Source organism: Rhinolophus sinicus, chromosome 2 (genome assembly GCF_057876585.1).
Source record: "Rhinolophus sinicus isolate RSI-liver-muscle chromosome 2, RSI-T2T, whole genome shotgun sequence".
NCBI classification, from domain to species: Eukaryota; Metazoa; Chordata; class Mammalia; order Chiroptera; family Rhinolophidae; genus Rhinolophus; species Rhinolophus sinicus.
Genome location: NC_142502.1, coordinates 34,840,220 through 34,859,530, shown reverse-complemented (window position 1 = coordinate 34,859,530; position 19,311 = coordinate 34,840,220). Strand labels below are relative to the sequence as shown.

At 33.3% G+C, this 19,311-nt stretch overlaps 1 protein-coding gene across 7 annotated transcripts in view; it reads left to right on the top strand.

Annotated features, from left to right (window-relative positions):
- Positions 1-19,311, top strand: part of NKAIN2 (sodium/potassium transporting ATPase interacting 2) — an 871,385-nt gene that overhangs the window by 417,487 nt on the left and 434,587 nt on the right. For all 7 annotated transcript variants that reach the window (XM_088795473.1, XM_088795477.1, XM_074333530.2 and 4 more), the window contains one exon: positions 7,494-7,631. In XM_088795473.1, coding sequence (XP_088651599.1) covers positions 7,494-7,631 — 138 coding nt within the window. The remainder of the gene's footprint in view (positions 1-7,493; positions 7,632-19,311) is intronic.

Below are 19,311 nucleotides of genomic sequence, written 5' to 3'. Positions count from 1 at the left end.
CAATTAAGTAACCCTATTAATTGAACCTCAGAAATATGTGACTGACTCTATATTCCATAAAAGGTCTGTGAAGAAATATCATGTACTTGTTTCAGTAAAGCAGCTTGTATGAAAATGTACTTCTGTGAGAAATGTAAATGCTTGGATTTGTTTAGTTCCTTTGAGCTTATGCAAAATCTTCCCCAGTATTTTTCTTGAAAATCTTGACTATGCAGAGTTTTTAAAATAAATGTTGATTTTTATCCCATTTGAAAGGTGGGGAGAGTGAAGGGAAAACACACAGGGAATGATGATGTTCAAAACCTGATCTTTTGCCAGAGTACTATGATAGATTAGATACATGAGGTATTGAATCAGGCAGCAAAATATTCATTAAGAAACACACCCTCCGAATAATTGAAGTTACCCATGTCTGCTGTGTTATTATTCATGTTTGTGAACAATAGAATAAAAAGTGTTTGATTACTCGAACCAAAATAATCTGACAAGAGTATCTATCTAGAACGGTATCTGTACTAAAATGCTAGTGTCTGAACTTGTTATGCATTGTTGAAATATGAATTAATAATACCAACCATTTTAGGATGCAACCTAGACATTTAAATAAGTATTCTACATACATTATTACTTTAATATTTATGGGAATATTAGGAGCTGTGTAGTACGACATGTTGATTTCCATTTAATCAGAACCATTAGGGCTGGATCTTATTTTGATGATGTTTTTGTTGTTTGTTGTTGTGGTTTATTTCTTTTCATTGCTTTTAAAGAAAAGCAGTTATGTGGGAAAAGACAGAAAATCATTGGTTCAGTTGAATCAGGATTGTTATTTGTGACCCATTTTTACCCCAAATCTTACAACTTTGTTTGTTCCCTTTAGTGAACAAACACATGTGCCACATGCACATACACGAGCATGCACATGTGTATGCACACGCACACACACACACACACACACACACACACACACACACCCCCTTGAATAACTCCAGTTACACAAGGGAAACTAAAGCTCTTCAAGTAAAGCTGTGCTTGGCTTTGTCCATACCTCACATATACAGTCATTGCAGACCCTCCTTCAACTTTATTCTCTTCATTTCACGTGTAAATCAGGTTTCTTGATAAGATTAAAAAAAAAATAAAAAAAAAATGTGTTTCTAGTATATCTCCTGCATATAGTGTTTAAAAGCTGGCATATATGTTTTCACTTATTTTGTCCGCTATGAACACAGAGAATCTTAACGGGGGAACGTCATCAATCATATTTATACAGTTTTGTTTTGTGATATTGCATTATTTTAGACAATCATAAAGACCTTAGCACCTCAGCAATACTATTGTAAAGACCCAGAATACCACTAGTCTTTACAGCTTTTCTGGGGATCGGTTAAAAATTCGAGAAACCAGCATTGTGCTTCCTTTTTAATTGTGGAGCAGACAGGTCCAGAGTATGCTCAAGATTATACTTCAGTGTAGGAGACTGCAAGGGAGGGTAGGTAACCAGCACGTGGGTAAGATGTAGTGTGGTGGATCCAGCAAAGGGACAGACTAAACAGACATAGAACAGGCAGTTTGGCCAAAGTGAGGAGACAACAAAGCATGACAACAGAAAATGCTGCACTGGGGAATTGGGTGCAGGAGAAACCTGTAACCAAGGTGAGGTCTCAGGACTGGAACATCTTGCTGAAGGAGCAGAGTTCTGTGTGGGTCAAGGAGAAAGTACCAAAACCGCTTTCTTACCTCCTTCCGCATGAAGTTATTGCTGGGGCATAAAACAAAAAGTGGATACAACTGGGAAAAATAAACTGACCACACTTGAATGTAGGAAATAAAGGTCAGCAGTAATTTCTATGAACAAAAATTTGACAAATAAATGGCCATACAGCGAGTCTGCTTAGAAGTTTATCTAAACTTTCATGGTTCCTACAGACGAAATAAGAATTTCAGACTCATTCTGGGAATTCTGATGCCCATTTCCATTTTCATCAGGTCTTTCCCTAGTACTTCCTACGTTTTATGCTGTAACAAAGCTAATTTTACTTGTTAGGAAAATAATCTCCTGCAAACAACTAAAATGCAAATCATTTCTTTATGACTTCCTGAAATTCCACAATTTAGATTTTATTAACTTTTGACAAGCTTTGTCATTTCCCTGAAGGCCATTTGGACAAATGATCTTTGAAGGGGAGCACTCTGCTTGCCTAACATCCGAATCTCAGTCTATCATGTATCTTTCCTCAGAGACTTGAATGTTGTTGAGACAGTCTGAAAGCTTGGGTTCCTGAAGGAACATGGAGACACTGAAAATGGGGAGGGTACAGGAGGAAAACAAGGATGCCCATAGATAAGTTCAGTTTATAATTTTGCACAAAAATCTTAATTTGGTTCCTAGCCTTTAATAACTCATTTTTTTTTTCTATCAAGACATCCATGTTCAACCATGATAGAATGAAAGGCCTATTTTTTTCTCTCTCAAAGGCCATGTGTAAGTTTATTTTGTATTATTTGTGATCTCACAACTTAAATGTTAAGGTTATAAGAAAATTACAATAAATTTAGGAGGAAGTTTATTAAGAAACCTTAATTATTATTAGCAAAATGCAGTGTCTCAAGGAAACCAATTCCACGTCCACCAGTTGATAAAAAAACTAGCTGTGTTGATACGATTTGGCTTTAAAAAACAACATTTTAACATGTTTATGTAGATGTAATTTCCTTGTTAATAAGGTTAGATGGCAATAGCTACCTATGAAACACAAAGGAATCCTATTTGCTATGCAAACATTTAAAGCAAACTTGTTTCAGACTGAATACTCTCCATTAAGATGTCAAACTTAGTTTAACAAATGGTTAACTTAATTGGGCCCAGTTTTGTGAGGTATAAATTGAGGTATGTGGCATGAGTCGCTTTCAGTTTGAAAAGTCAATACATTTATTTATCTCGAAGACATTTCATTGGAGCTTTTTTATGAAATATGTTGTCATTTAAAGTAAGATAAACTTAACAGTACTTAACAGAAAGGCTTTTGAAAGCTTTTCTAGCTTAGGCATACGTTGCTAGATGAACAATAACTATTAGAATTCACATTTACTATAATGTAAAAGGAAAGTGTAATTTTCATGTTTTAACCAGTGCATATGCATATATCAAAGAAGAATTAAAAATAGTTGTTATAATATTTAGGATTTTGCTACCAAAATTTGACCCAGCATTTCCACTTTTTGGGATTTAGCCTGTGGTTATATCAAATACTTACACAAGGCTTTTAATGCACTGATGTGTGTTATAGCCAAAAATTGGAAACAAATTAAATATCTGTTAAAAGCAGAATGTTTAAATAAGGGTATAATGAGATAGATCTATAAATGCAGGATGTGCTAATGTAAGGTAACCTCCACGGCACTAAGAAGGTCAGTTCTATTTCTGTAAAAAAAAAATGATGTGAAAATAATTTACATATATATATATATATATATATATATATATATATATATATATATATATATATAAGCTGATATGCTGGTATCTGCATACAATATTGTTTTGAAAATCTGTACACGGGTTAACAGTGCTTCCCCAAATTGAGACAGGTTGCTTTTGGGGAAAGAGAATAAGACTGACTGGATGGTCGTGCCAAAGTTTATTAAGTGTTTAGGTAAATGTTGTGACTTCTTTATGTCTGAAGGCTGGTGCAATCTTTATAACAGCGCTAGAGAAAGAGGTAATTATAGGTCAGTTTATCGATACAAAACTGTCAAATAAAACTTTATTTAATCCAGACTGAAACTGTGATAAAAATAATACTTCATTTCAAGTAGAGATTTTTCCCAGGAAGAAAATGATAATTGAACATGACAAAAACTAACAATATAATCAATCACATTAATGTTCTAAAATAAGAGAATAAAGTGATTATCTCAATAGATACAGAATTACTAATGGATAAAGATTAGCGCCTATTTATATTAAAATAATAAAATCCTCATAAATGACAGTAATGGAAGGGGACAAAATTCTTTGCGGAAAGCAACAAGTTATGCATTTATAATAGGTTTCTGTGCAGAAGCCAAACACAAAAAACTAAAATTTATAGAGCAGAATGGACAAGCATGAAAGAGGTATATTTCACAAGACTTTTTGTATGAAAACGACAAACACACACAACAGCAGTCTACATTTTTCAAGGCCATATGCATATATTTGTATGTCAGATGATTGAAAGGACATGAAGTCTATATGTTACAGAGGGTCCAGTGGGAGAAAGGGGAATAACACTGTGGACAACTACTGAAAGAGGCAAGTAAGAAAATGAAATGAACAAAATAAAACATGTAATAAAGGAGGTTTGTCTTGACCAATGATCATATAATGTCATGATCTGACAAGTGTAATCAGGAGATTCTCTATATTCCTAAATAAATAAGATGAAAAGTAGCATATATCCTGTAGTAGCATAGGTCTGCAGCATAAACCATGAAAGAGTTTTGTCTGGGGACTATGTATGTCTGGAGTCCACGAAGTAGGGACAGAGTACAAGGGCTGTGCACAGAGGCCGGCTGTCCTGCTCTCCCACTTACCACTTCTTAGACCTCACGGGAACCACTTAGCTACACCACCACTTAGATTTCTTAATCTGAAAGTAAGACAGTAACATTTATCTCCCTGGGCTTTGTGCAGAATCAATGAGATAATTCCTGACTTGGGAATAGGAGGAATGCCCAGCACATAGTAAATGTTTTAACAAATATTCATTCTCTTTCCTCCAACCCCACAACCCCCAGTAATTTCACACTTGGTGCACGTCCTGTTGAAAGGGATTCTTAGGAAAGACTGTAACTATTTCTATAAAGTGTCACTCCCTTGATACTCACTGAATTTTTTAGAAAATCTTCCCTTTTTCAGTGCTATCTCTAAATTGCAGAACCCGTGATAATGCTACTTCTGATGGCTAACAGGGCCAATCCCAAAGAGGGGGGAAAGCAGAAATATTATAAGTAAAGAATTGTACATTGACTTATTCAGTCAGTAAACCTTGTAAGTATTGTTTGATGGAAATATTAGTTCTGTCATAAACAAGGCTGATAAATGCTGATATAACTTCATTTTACCTTGCAGTCATAGCAAATATATTCACAAAGACACACACACACACACACACACACACACACACACACACACACACAAGGTGCCAAAAAATGTATACACATTTTAAGAAAGGAAAAACTGTATTAAAATTGTGATACTCAATATATACCAATAACAAAAAATGAATGTAAGTCACGTTTGACTTCTGCACTTACAAGAGGTGCTCAAAGTGGTTGACATCAGCGTAATTTTAATACAGTTGTTTTTTCCTTTCTTAAAATGTGTATACACTTTTTTTGGCACTCTGTGTGTGTTTCTGCGTGTGTGTGTGTGTGTGTGTGTGTGTGTGTGTGTGTGTGTGTATGTGTGTGTGTTATATAATAATTAACAATGGTACTGCTATTTTCTTCATAATTGGAACATTTATGGAGAGAATATCCACTGTTTGACTGGTGTGCTTCATCCTCTGTACTTTTGTCCCTGCTGTGTCCTCACAGTCATGATGCTCAAAATTTATAGTTTAGATTCTCCTTGCTGCTGTTTTACATTCCTACTTACTGTTTGCTCATAGGATAAGGGTAAGGGAGATCTATGTTAGAGCTTTTGAGCTTTTATAGAGATAATTAGCAATGGTGCTCTGAGAATAACCACCTATTTCATGATGCCATTGATGAATTCCTGCAAGGTACATGTGATACTGCCTAACATCACAAGTGGGTCTCCTTTAGATGATGTGTTCACTGCCTGGTAACAGTGGAAGGCATGTTTCACCAGAAGGCAGTTCAAGGTTTCTGAGGCTGGGGTTCTGTGCAAGTTCTATGACAGTCTGTTTATTAATCAACCAGAATATTTCATTCCACTGTTGGGACTCTGTTGGGAATTGTGGATATAGATTATACAGGGTAGAGCAGATCTAGATTATCTTGCTGCTTTTAATCACTGCCGTGGCTAAGTGAAAATGAAGATTTGACTAGGCAGGACTGTGAGTGTTACAGCTGCTGCATGGCATCCAGTGTGCCTTAGGAAATAGAGGTGTTATGCAAACAGTTGTCATGAGATTATTTTCCTTTTCAATGCCTGATGGGAAAATGAGCTGCTCAGCTAAAGAAGTGCAGTGGGAATAATGATCATTCAAGAAGTCAGCAAAATGAGCTGCAGGTATTTAATTTAAAAGCACTCTGTTCCAAGAGTCGGCATATCCTTCTGACAAGAAATACCTTTAAAACATAGTGATGTTAGTAACTTAGGGGGTTTTAAAATAATTTTCGTTTAAAACCTGGCTAACAACAACAACAAAAAAGTTGAATCTTTTCTTGGAAAATCAGGTCCTTTCACAGTGTTTTACTCTGAACAGGTAGTTTATTATCATTCCACCTGAGCGCAGGCAGGAAGAAGAAAACTGGCTTTACCTCACACCACCTCCCTTTACCTTTTGCTTTGTTAGATCTGAAGAGAGATTTGCCAGATATCAGGTTTCACTTTTTAACATAAAATGGTACTTCTGGACTATGGATCAGTCTTAGTTTTCTTTTGGTTGGTTTTGTTTTTCTCCTCTCACTGATTAGACTTTTACATATGTCTTCATTATAAAATTGTAACCACAGATGCATGTAGGAGAATTTGAAATGATTTAAGTTCCTTGCTTTTAGTAGACAGGAACTTTATTTTTATTTTGTTTCCCTTGGAATGGAATTCTAATTCCATTAAATCGAATTCCATTATATTTCCTTTTTAATTTCCTTTTAGCGCCCTTCTTTTACCTTGTTACTATAGGTGACTGGTATGACAAAAAGTCATGTTCAATTTATAACTCAATGCTATTAGGATTAGCAGGGCCCTAGATATTAGTTGAAATCCAGCAATTTATCCATGAAGTAAATTGCAGGACTTCAGAGAAGGGAAGTAACTTACCTAGGGCACTATAGCTACTTAGTGACTGATCTACGTCAAGAATCCAGGTCTCTTGACTTACTGAATAGTTTTGTTGTTGTTGTTTTGTTTTGTTTTTGTTTTTTTCCCCTCTATTTCAAAACCCTTTCTTCTGTTCCCTTATATAATGACATTTGAGCAGATCCTAAAAACAAACCCTTCATGTGGACTTCCTGAACTTTCTGTTGATGAGTTCAAGTGTTTGACAATGACTGTCAAACAATAAAATTTATCCTGTGACTGCACAGATGACACCCTGTGACTACTGCTTGATGCCTCCACAGAATCATCCCTGAAAGGACTGTAGTGTCTATGAATCCACAACTTCCATTTGAAATATACCTGAAAAATGTCATTCTCACTGTCAAAAACAAATGCCAGATATGGTAACACAGTTATAATTGCCAATTATAGTGTCAATTATTTTTTTTTTTCCTCATTAGTGTACTCAACTATATATCCTGTTTTGCTATTCTAGGTTTGTGTGCTGGAGAGGCAAATATTTGACTTCCTTGGATATCAGTGGGCACCTATCCTGGCAAATTTTGTACATATTATTATCGTCATTCTTGGTTTATTTGGAACTATTCAATATAGACCTCGTTACATAAAAGGAGTAAGTACCCTGCCTGCCTTTGTAAAATGTTATTGAAATAGAGAAATATATGAAAATGACAAATATTTTGAAAAATTTTATGTATACCCTTTCCTTATAGTACTGTGTGTATTTTTCATAGTTTTAGATTATGTCTACAGTAACTAAAAATGTCAAGTTTAAAGAACTTGACAGTGAATGTAACCCAATTGTATTTTCATAAATTGTACTTTCAGCAAATATTATTTTATAATTAAAAACAGAACTATACTCCTGTATTTCCAAATATAAAGTCATAACCTCTAATTTAATAGACTTAATGGGAATTTCTCCTGTTTTAAATAATCATATTTTTAAATTTAATAAAAATAGTTTAAACTATTTGTAAACTAAATTTATAGTTTCAGCATGAAAATAGTAATATACATTAGGGTTAATATTTGACATACTTGAAAAAGAAGAGTCTAGATCATTGTCGCTATACTCTCCATGGTTTCCTGTTTGACTCAGAGAAAGTATTTTGCATTCCCACTCAAGTTAAACTTACTTAACATTAAAGTGAAATCCAACTGTGTTGCTGTTGCTATGGGAACCATAACTTAGGATTTTTTTACTTTTGTATGTGCCTCAGATCTCAGCTATAGCTCTTCATTAATGTAGTTTTGTTAGTTTCATCATTTTTTTTCTATTTCTTCTATTTTTGAGAAAGGAAAAGTCTATAGGCATTTATTTAAAATTATAAAGCGAGTTTGTGGTAAAGGCATACACAGAAGATAGGCAGGTAATGCTCTGCCTTATTCAATACAAACCAGCAGGTGGTTTTGAGTTTCAAGAAAGCCTCCCTTACACAAAAGACACTCTCCTATGACCTGTTTGTTCTCTTTGTCATCTGGAACCCAGATAAAACTCATGGGTTTAGAGACAGGCTGTATGATTGACGGCAGCTGGGACCCAGGGATCCACTGGTTAAGGATGAGTGAAAAGCTCATAGTCTTCTCCTCTAGATACACACTCAGAAGTGAGTGCACGTCATTTCTAAGGGCATTTAGCCACGCAAATTTTGTAAAAAGTAGAATATTTTTCAATGCACAAGATATGATAGTTTGGTTTATTTTCTTTATAAATTGTAATTTGTTCCAATATAAGGAAGACAGTACAAGGTTTGGGAGTGAATCTTCTAAAGTCATAATACCAAGGCTGAAATCTTACATCTGCCAAATTCTGTGAATTTAGACAGCATAACTGCACTGATCCTTAGTTTTCCTACCTTTAAAATGAAAGCAATAGTTACATTAACTCATGTGCTTTAATTGATACATTATAAGCCATTATATTAAAGATTCCTTTCATATTCCTTTCATTAGACTTTGAGGCTACTCCATGATTTTATCTAATAAATAATACTCTCTGATCATTATACATATATGCTATCTTCATTTCTGATGAATTTCTTGGGATAGAAATTTAGATGTGGATCAAAATGTTTTAAAGTTTAAAAACGCAGAGGTTTGTTTTGAGAAATAAGTGAGAAATACTCTATAAAATATCCGTAGCACAATGCTTGGTGTTTAAGAAATATTCAATAAATGTTACTTATAATGTTTTTCTCCTTATTGTTATTATTATTATTTGAAAATAATACTCAACTGTATAGACTAGCAATAGGATGACAGGCAGTTTAAAATAAAGTAAGGTATTCCAAGCCATTGGTTGAACTATTTCTGTCCCTTTTATTCCAAGCTGCTATAACGCTTAAAAAAAAAAAAAAAAAAAAGTGTGATTTCTGTGTATCAAATTATAATCCCATCCATTTAGATAAAATAAATACTCACAAATCTTTTCAAGGCTGCTCTCTCTCTCTAGCATGAGGTAAGAGGATTCCATAGGATACCTTTCAGAAATTGTAAAGCCATGTCCAAAAGAATGCAACTAGATTACTATCTGTCACCATATACCAAAATTAACTCAGAATGGATCAAAGATCTTAACATAAGACCTGAAACAATAAAATGCATAGAAGAAAGCATAGGTACTAAACTTATGGATGTTGGGTTCAGAGAGAATTTTATGAATTTGACCGCAAAGGCAAGGGAAGTAAAAAAAAAATTAAATCAATGGGACTATATCAAACAAAATCTTCTGCACAGCATAAGAAACCATCGGGGAAAAAAAAAAAAAGAGGCAACCAACCAAATGGGATAAGATATTGGCAAACAAAGCCTCGAATAAGGGACTAATATTCAAAATATATAAGAAATCATATAACTCAACATAAAAAGAAACAATCCCATTCAAAACATGGGCAGACATTTCTCCCAAAATGACATACAAATGGCCAACAGATATATGAAAACATGCTCAACTTCACTAGCTATTAGGAAAATGCAAATCAAAACCACAATGAGATACCACCTCACACCTGTTAGAATGGTTTTTATCGACATGACAAGTAATAATAAGTGTTGGAGAGGCTGTGGAGAAAAAGGAACCCTCATACACTACTGGTGGGAATGTAAACTGGTACAGCCATTACGGAAAACAGTATGGAGGTTCCTCAAAAAATTAAGAATAGAATTACCATACAATCCAACAATCCCTTTTCTGAGTATGTACCCAAAAAAAGTCTGAAAACATTTATCTGTAAAGATATACGCACCCCTATGTTCATTACAGCATTTTTCACGGTTTCCAGACATGGAAATAACCAAAGCGTTCTTTGACAGATGATTGGATAAAGAAGTAGTGGTACATATATACAATGGAATGTTACTTGGCTGTGAAAAATATGAAATACTGCCATTTGTGACAACACGGATGGATCTTGAGATTATCACGCTGTGTAAAATAAGTCAGACAGAAAAAAGCTAAGAACAACATGACTTATTCGTATGTAGGATATAAAACTGAAAGCAACAAACAAACAAACAAACCAAAAAAACAAAACAAAACTCATAGACAAAGATAACACTTTAGTGGTTACTAGAGCATAAAGGGGAAGGGGGAGGTGGTAGAAGAGGAAAAGGGAGTCAAATATATGGTGATGGAAGAACTGACTCTGGTTATTGAACACACAATGAAATATATAGATGATGTATTATAGAAAATTGAAACCTATATCATTTTACTAACCAATGTCACCCCATAAATTTAATAAAAATTTAAAAAGAACTTGTGTATAGCTGAGAAAGTTACTGAACTCTTTCTGAGGTCTTAAGAATATGTCTTCAGCGCTGTGTCTTTGATTTTATCTTGGCTTGCAGACAGTATTCTGAATTTGATCTCTTCCTTGAGACTGTCTTACTTGGAAAATCTTTTGATAGCTGCAGCTACATACTGTAAATGTGAAACTTTTATTTTCCAAATCAGCAAGTCTTGAGTTGGAAATATATCCTCTAATTGTGCTTGAAAAATAAATAGTTCTTTTTTTATTATTGTATTATATTTATTGGGATGACATTGGTTGTTAAAATTTTATAGGTTTCAAGTGTATAATTCTATAATATATTATCTGTATATTGCACTGTGTGTTCACCACCAAAACAAGGTCTTCTTATGTCATGATGCGTTTGACTCCCTTTACTCTTTACATACCTCCCACCCTGCCCTTTCCCTCTGGTAACCACCATACTGATGTCTGTGTCTATGAGTTTTTGTTGGTTTGTTTGTTTTATTTGTTCATTTATTGCTTTCAGTTTTATATCCCACATATGAGTGAAATCATATGGTTCTTCATTTTTTTCCATCTAACTTATTTCACTTAACATGTTTTCTCAAAAGGCGATATATCATATTTTCTTATGGCCAAGTAGTATTCCATTGTATATACCCTGTTTTCCCGAAAATAAGACCTAGCGGGACCATCAGCTCTAACGTGTCTTTTGCAGCAAAAATTAATATAAGACCCAGTATTATATTATATTATATTATATTATATTATATTATATATTATACCTGGTATTTATATTATATTATATTACATTACATTACATTACATTACATTACATTACATTACATTATATTATATTATATCATATTATTAGACCTGGTCTTATAGTAAAATAAGACTGCGTTTTATATTAATTTTTGCTCCAAAAGACGCATTAGAGCTGATGGTCTGGGTAGGTCTTATTTTCAGGGAAACACGGTTTGTACCACATAATTTTTATCCAATCATCTATCAAAGGATACTTTGGTTGTTTCCCTGTCTTGGCCACTGGAAGTTATACTGCAATGAACACAGGGGTACATACTCATACGAAGGTTTCTGTTTTCTCTACAACCTCTGCAACATTTGTTATTACTTGTCTTGTTGATAACAGCTATTGAAACAGGTGTGAGGTGTCTCATTGTGGTTTTAATTTGTATTTCCCTAATGGCCAGTGAAGTCATGCATGATTTCATACATCTGTTGGACATGTATATGCCATTTTGGTAGAAGGATCTTTTAGGTCCTCTGCTTATTTTTTAGTTGGATTGTTTTGCTATTGTTGTTGTTGTTTAGTCTCATCTTTCTCTTACAATATCATATTTTACATGATTAAAAGGTGAAATATAGCACTGTCAATTGTTTACTTGGAAATCTCTATTGGCCTCCATCTGCTATCTTGTCTCAAAATTAATGCTGTGTATTTTTGGTTTATATTACAGGGTCACTCAATGTTTAGTGCCAATTTCAGTCCTAGTTACCTATTTCAGTGTAATTTCTATATAACAACCCGTTCCTGTATAATCAAATTCATGTAATCTAGTGTATGTGATGCTATGTTGAAGGTAAAAGTAGATTTCGGAAAATGATTAATTTGCCATAAAAATGGAATTAAGATTTTTCAGTTTGCCTCAATATGACAAAAATATTACAATGAAAAGAAATTTGAATGGAATCATAGATGACATAGATTCTTGTCAGTGAAGGATCTGGGTTATCAGGAAAATACATAATTGGAGACAAGATGTAACTAAAATAATGTATTACTGGGGTTGAGAAATTTCCACAGGCTCTCTGTGCACTTGGAGACTTAGATATTAACAGTAAAATTTATTTTTTTAAATGTGGACCTTTATGATTTCTATATTTGGCATTTTATATGTTTGCATTTTAAAATAATTCAGTGTAAAAATAGAGATAAGCAAACACTTTGCTAATCTCACAACTGAAAATTATTAAAGGTTTTCCTATTTCCTTCATTATATGAAAATGAAACATCTGATTATGTTATGTATTCAAAAATATCTTAAATTATTTACTTAACACTATATGAAACACCTTTGAAATCTATATGGCTATTGCATAGTTCATATCGCCTCTTACACTATTAGTATATGTTATGTTACATAACAATATATAATATATGTATATATTATGGTATGTTATATATTATGTATTATGCTATTTCTATGTTTTTATGGTAAATTAGTCTCTGTAATCCCCATAAAATATTCTTATCTTTTTTTGTGATTTAATTCTTTAGGAGGAATCTCCTAGATATAATTTAATAATATGACGAATTTTAAGTCTCTTAGCACATAATTGACGATTACCTATTCCAAATTATTGTACTGAATTATCCTCCCACCAATGTACAACAGAGTCTATTTCATTGCACTCTTGCTAACCCTGAATATTATCTGTTCTCATTCTTATTAATCTGATAGGAGAAAAAATGTCATTTTTTAAAATTGCATTTCTTATGGTTACTGAGTTGAATTTTTTCATATGTCCCTTAACCATTTTTATTTCTTTTTGAGGGATTTTCTTTTTGTATTTATTGTTCATGTTTTCCCCTGGAGTCTTAGTATTTATCGTAACACTTTTTTACATTTGGATCACATAGTAAAGATATTTACTCTTTAAATATTATAAATTTTCATTTTGATGTTTATTATTTTTCTCTTATTAAAATTAACCCCTTTTCTCTTTGTGATATCTTCTATTGCTTTAAAAATTGTACAACTTAAATATCATTTGAAAAGTGTAATAATAAGGCTTCATTATCTTTAGGTCTAAATTTGCTAAAACAAAAGGACAGATTCTCTGAAATAGAGTCTGAGGAAAAAGTCTCCCCTTCCGCATTTAATATTTGCATAGAATTTCATGTATTGATGGGACATTTTATTATATTTAATTGAAAAAAAAGCCCCCCAAAAGCTTTTGGATATCCTCTGAAACAGAGCATAGTAGCAACGAATAAAATTTAGAGAGTATCGGTATGTTTTCTTTACTAATCTTCTCTTTCATAAGAGTAAAGAAGAAAAATTTAAAAATTTAAAACAGTTAATTTGAACAAGAACTCATTAGTGCCTTTTGAGAGCCTCTGGCTTTCAAGGAATATAACATGTGGGAAGAAAATGAAATAGATGTCTTCAATTCCAAGCAAAGGAAATAGAAAGCCAGAATTCATAGAAAACATCTCTATTGTGTAATTCTAGACCGCATCAGTCAAAAAAAAAGAAGAAGAAAAAATCCCAATTAACTCTGGTGGAATAAGAATAATTCATAAATAAATACATACAATGGCTCCCATGAAAACATTACCTTATGTCATAAATGGAATTATCCAATGCATATTCATTTGGGCTAAAGGGAAGCAGATTGTGATTCAGGATATCCAGTGTTTATCAGTTAATGACAAGAAAATGTTAATGAGTTGCACTGCTTTAAATTTTCTAAAATAATCTGAAGGGTTTGTAAATTTCTAACTGCTAAAGGCACAGCACTTTTCTTAGTGATATTGTCAAAGGCATGTTACCATAACCCTCAAAACATTTATTTCTTCCTTTTCCCTCCCTCCCTCCCTCCCTCCCTCCCTCCCTCCCTCCCTCCCTTTCTTCCTTCCTTCCTTCCTTCCTTTCTCCCTCTCTTTCTTTTGCTTTTTTTCTATTTAACTAACTTATTTTGAAAGAAAAGAAAAGAATAACTTATAGAGATTAGACCCACTGGCTTGATCAAAGAAACTCAGTTCCCTAACTAGAAACAAATTCAATATAGCTAAAAATTCATTTACTCAAATTTCATAAAAACAGAGAAGAGTACAGCATACCAAAATCAGAGTAATATTTATAAGAATCATATTTCTTTTATCTTACTACTTTTGTTATTCTCCACAAATGTGCCTAGATACCTTTCTCTACAAACCCTATAAACCCTGCATTAACTTCACAAATCTTTTGTCCAAAGGTATATGACTGGGAAATAACAGAGGAGGATATACACCCAGGTCCTTCTAAATGCCAAACCCAAGCTGAAACATGGTACTGAACTGCCTCTTAGGAGCACAGTTCAGAGGCCACAATCTTGCTGAAAAATGAAAACAGGTTTTATTAAATTGTTGGCAAATTTAAAATCTATTATGGCATTTGCAATTTAGAGAGCATTTAGATTTTAAAGTTTGGTCCACCACAATTGAAGGATTATGTTTTCAGCTCTGTATTTACTGAGGAAATGACCTCACGTCTCAAAAATTAAGAACAGAAAACCTTTAATGATATCCAACAATTTTATTGTTGGGGAAAAACAGTATCACAGGGTATCCTTAATTTCCTAACTGGTAAATTAGTGGGTTAGAATGGTATTATTTTTTCTTACAGCAATCAGTATTTTGATGATGATAATTCATATATATGCATATATGCATATGTGTATATAATGTAATTTATATGTAATATGTTGTAATTATATATTAAGGACAACATATCTCTTTCTACATTTGTTTTTGGTAAAGAACTTCAAATAATTGATGGGATACTTTGTTTATATACAACATAATTGAAAAAATACCCATATTGTATACTAATAATATCTACATATGTGTATTATCATATCTTATACAGAGTCTTTCCATGACATCAGTTTAGAGTCCAATAACTAATCCTAAAATCAGGTGAATGGGAAAGATTTGGATGATTTCCTGTTTGTTACTGAAAATTCAAGAGATTAAAATAATGTAGTTAAAGCTGATTTGGTGCAGCAGGGCTGTGATGATTAGAAAAAGGAGCCAATGTTCATAAATTTTCATTCCTTTGTGTTTTTAGAGCAATAAACTGTTAGACTTATGTCATCATACCCCTACTTATTCTTCCAAAATAATTAAGAAAGGAATTGAATACTCCCTTTAGTTCACATATTGAAGTTTTAAATGATGATTTCTGATTATTTTTTAGTACTAACTTTTGGTTCCTCAATTTAGGCGATGTTGTTTGTTTTAACACACAAACACACACACACACACACAATCTTTTAAGTTATTACATGTGCTTGTCAATAAGTTTTGATTTGTAAACTGACACATATCATTCTCCCCATTGAGGGAGGCCTCAGAATAGAAAGACAACAATGAGACAGTTTCCAACAAGGAATTACCTGTCTTTACTTCCTTAGTTGTGCTTTTCCTTGAGCCAACATGATAAAGGTAAGGATCCCCACTTCCATACTGGGTGAGGTTTGGATGCTGTGTGGTGACTGAAGCACAAGTGGACAAAGCTAAAACCCATTTCCTAAAAGACATTTGATACGGCATTTTGAAAAATGTATGCATACCTCATAGGGTCTGTAAAAGCAAATCATCACATACTCAATATGCATAAAAAAATGTGCCTTCCCTAAATTTCTGGAATTTACTATTTACTGATGGCTGGCCATGATTTGGATGTTCAGATCTCATGGACAATGTACCTAACAGTAGTAAATGAGGAGCACTTCCTAGGTCCTACTTCCAGGTCATATGCTTCTTTCACTCTAATAATGTTACCTCCCTAAAAATCTGTACACTCACTGCGTTCATTTTAAGGAAGTTATTTATCTGTGTTCAAGCAGTTGTTTTGCCTCTTTTATTTGATTTTTTTCTAGCAGAAAAAAATATCCAATAGAAAACTTATTGCAGCTAAAACATTACAAATGTGCACTTTCTGTCTTTAGGACAGAAAATCAATGTAGATTAGAGATGAAGAAACTTGAAACAGCAGTAAATTAACAATGCTTCTAATGACTTAGAGTAGTCGTGAAAATAAGTCTTTTCCCACAAGCCTGTGAAGAAAAAAAAAGGTTACAAGTTTTATGGATTTAGCCTATAGTCCTAAAATAAATGTGATAATGCAACATGGTGAATGCAATTTATTTTCAAAAGTATATTTTCCCTTGGGGAAATCTGGGCCATTTATTCTACAATAAGATAGATACTTTGTGCTCACATTCTGATATTAGACTGTGACTAAAGATTTAGAGAATGTGATAAATATAAGTAACTATATTCTGACAGTTGAAATTCATGTTTATAAATCCTCTAACAACTTTTTGAAAAAGTTTTGGAGAAACATGTGGTATGCGTATGTATTAGTTTCTTCCCTAAAAAAAAAAAAAAAATCAAATTAATTCATGTACATATTTTTAAATCAAACAGTTAAATTTGGCATGTAATAAAATGAAAGTCCTTTTCCTTATCCCTCTCCAGCTGGTCCTAATTTCTTTATTGTTCTTCTGGGGTACATATGTGTACACCTCAGAGGTCTGTAAAAGCAAAATTATTTTAGACCAATTTTTGAATCATACTTGGTTTCTATAGCCCTCCTACCCCTCTTTTGGAGCTCCTGGTTGGCTTTCTTTTATTCTTATAAGAGAGAAAACTGACTTTTTTAAAACAGTATTCTGAATATATTTCCATGTCTTACTCATTCTGTGTGTTAACTGGTATTTATTCTAAACTTATTTTGGAAACCTACTGCTTTCCTGTTTGAATTTAGAACATTTTCTTTACATGTGACCATGATTTTATCTCTAGCTTTTTGTTTTAATGGTAGCTATTATTCCCTGGAGATTTATTTCTCTTCTAGTAGTCTATGCATTTGCTCCTATCAAAATTGATTGTGCTCTCTGCCTATTAGACATCTGTCTTCCCGGCTCTGCTCTCCTGAGTTAGATTCATGCTTGCTTAGATACTAGGAATTTTCTTTCTGATATTCTTCACACAACTTCCAGAAAAAGTGGTTGTGAAATAAACTTTTTCAGTTTATTCTATCTTTACACTTGAGAAATAGTTTTTCTAGATGCAGAATTACTTTTTCTTAAAGCACTGAAGTAATTGTTCCAGTTGCATTCTGGGAAGCAGTATTAGTGATGGGAAGTCTAGTACGAATCAGTTCATCATTCACTCATTTTTTAAAAAGTTCTTGAGATACTCATACTTGTTTTACCATTTCAGATTGTGGTGTCTATGTGTAAACCTAATTTAAAGTTATGCACATCCTTATAATTTGAAAATGAATGCCTTCATCTCTGGACTTTGTTATCATTTTGAGGATTCTTTATGCTTTTGAACATTTATTTGCTTTTATTATCCCCCAGGTAATTTAACAGTTATTATGTATTGTAGCTGTGCATTTCTTTGTTTACTTACTTACTTAAAAATATTTCATTTTTCTCCAAAGACTTAAATATTTGGCTGAATCTAAAAGTGATAAATGGAATATCCCTGTTTTCCAGCCCACTTTTTACACTTCTTTGTTCACATGTTTCTTCCTCAAACCTCTAGAGGATACAGAATTCTGCCTAGCAGTTCAGCTTCCCTTGTGTATGTTGCCTCTCTACACGTATTGTAGATGGCCAGTTATTCCACTCTGCTTATTAATCAGCAATTATATGGCTGATCTTCCTTTTTCAGCAATTGACTGCAGTATCTGCACTGTTAATGTTTTACTGCTACGTAATAGCGATAGGACTGTACGAGTAGCATATTCAGTTTGCTTTCTGAATCAACAGTGGAACAACAATGATTGAAGTGTATTAAACATATTTTAGAGTCTTTTTTTTCCAATGAGATCTGAACAGATGACATTATTATACAAAATTGTGGAAATCCAATGACCCTTAGGATCTCTCCACCCTTTTAAAAGCCATGAATTGATCACCTATCACATAGTAAGCACTATGGTATGCACAAGGTATACCATGATATCAGAGCTTTCAAATATTTACGTTTTAACAGGGGGCAGACGATATGTATGTAGTTAAATGCAATGCTTTTCAAAATGACCAGGAGAGAAGAATGTATAGGATATAACAAGGGCCAGAGTACAGGTTGGGCAGGTCAACTCAGGGGCTGTGAAATTTCAGGAGATGCTTCATAGAGGAAGTGACACATGAGCTAAGACTTAGGGAATGAGAGGTATATCACTGGGAAGACAGAAAGAGGGGAGAATTCTAGGCAGAGCTAAAAACAGAAGAAAAAGCATGGAAGTATTTAACATTATTGTTGTATTTTTATTAATTTTACTAGATTATATAGCTGCTACACAGCGGCTGGTTGAAAGTAAGGGTAAATATGTAGACAGGGACCAGACTATGAAGAAAACACTGCCAATGCCAAATTGTTTTTATATGATGTTATTCTTCAGATAATTAAACGATTTTATATATAAGGAATGATCCTAAGCTGCTACAACATGGGGGAAAGAAGATGAAAAGATAAATATTTGTAGATAGTTTTGAGAGAAGACTGGGTTAATGGTGGAGCGTTCGATAAGGCAGGGATTAAAACAAGAACAATTTTGGGGAAAAGTTGAAGAATTCAGTTTTGAACTAATATATAGAAGTTATTTATATATGTATACACTCTCTTTGATACTTTATAATGCATTCAATTATTTTTACTGCGCTGACAACTATTCTGCCTTTACACTTGAATAATAGCAACTGATAGAATGTAATTGTCAG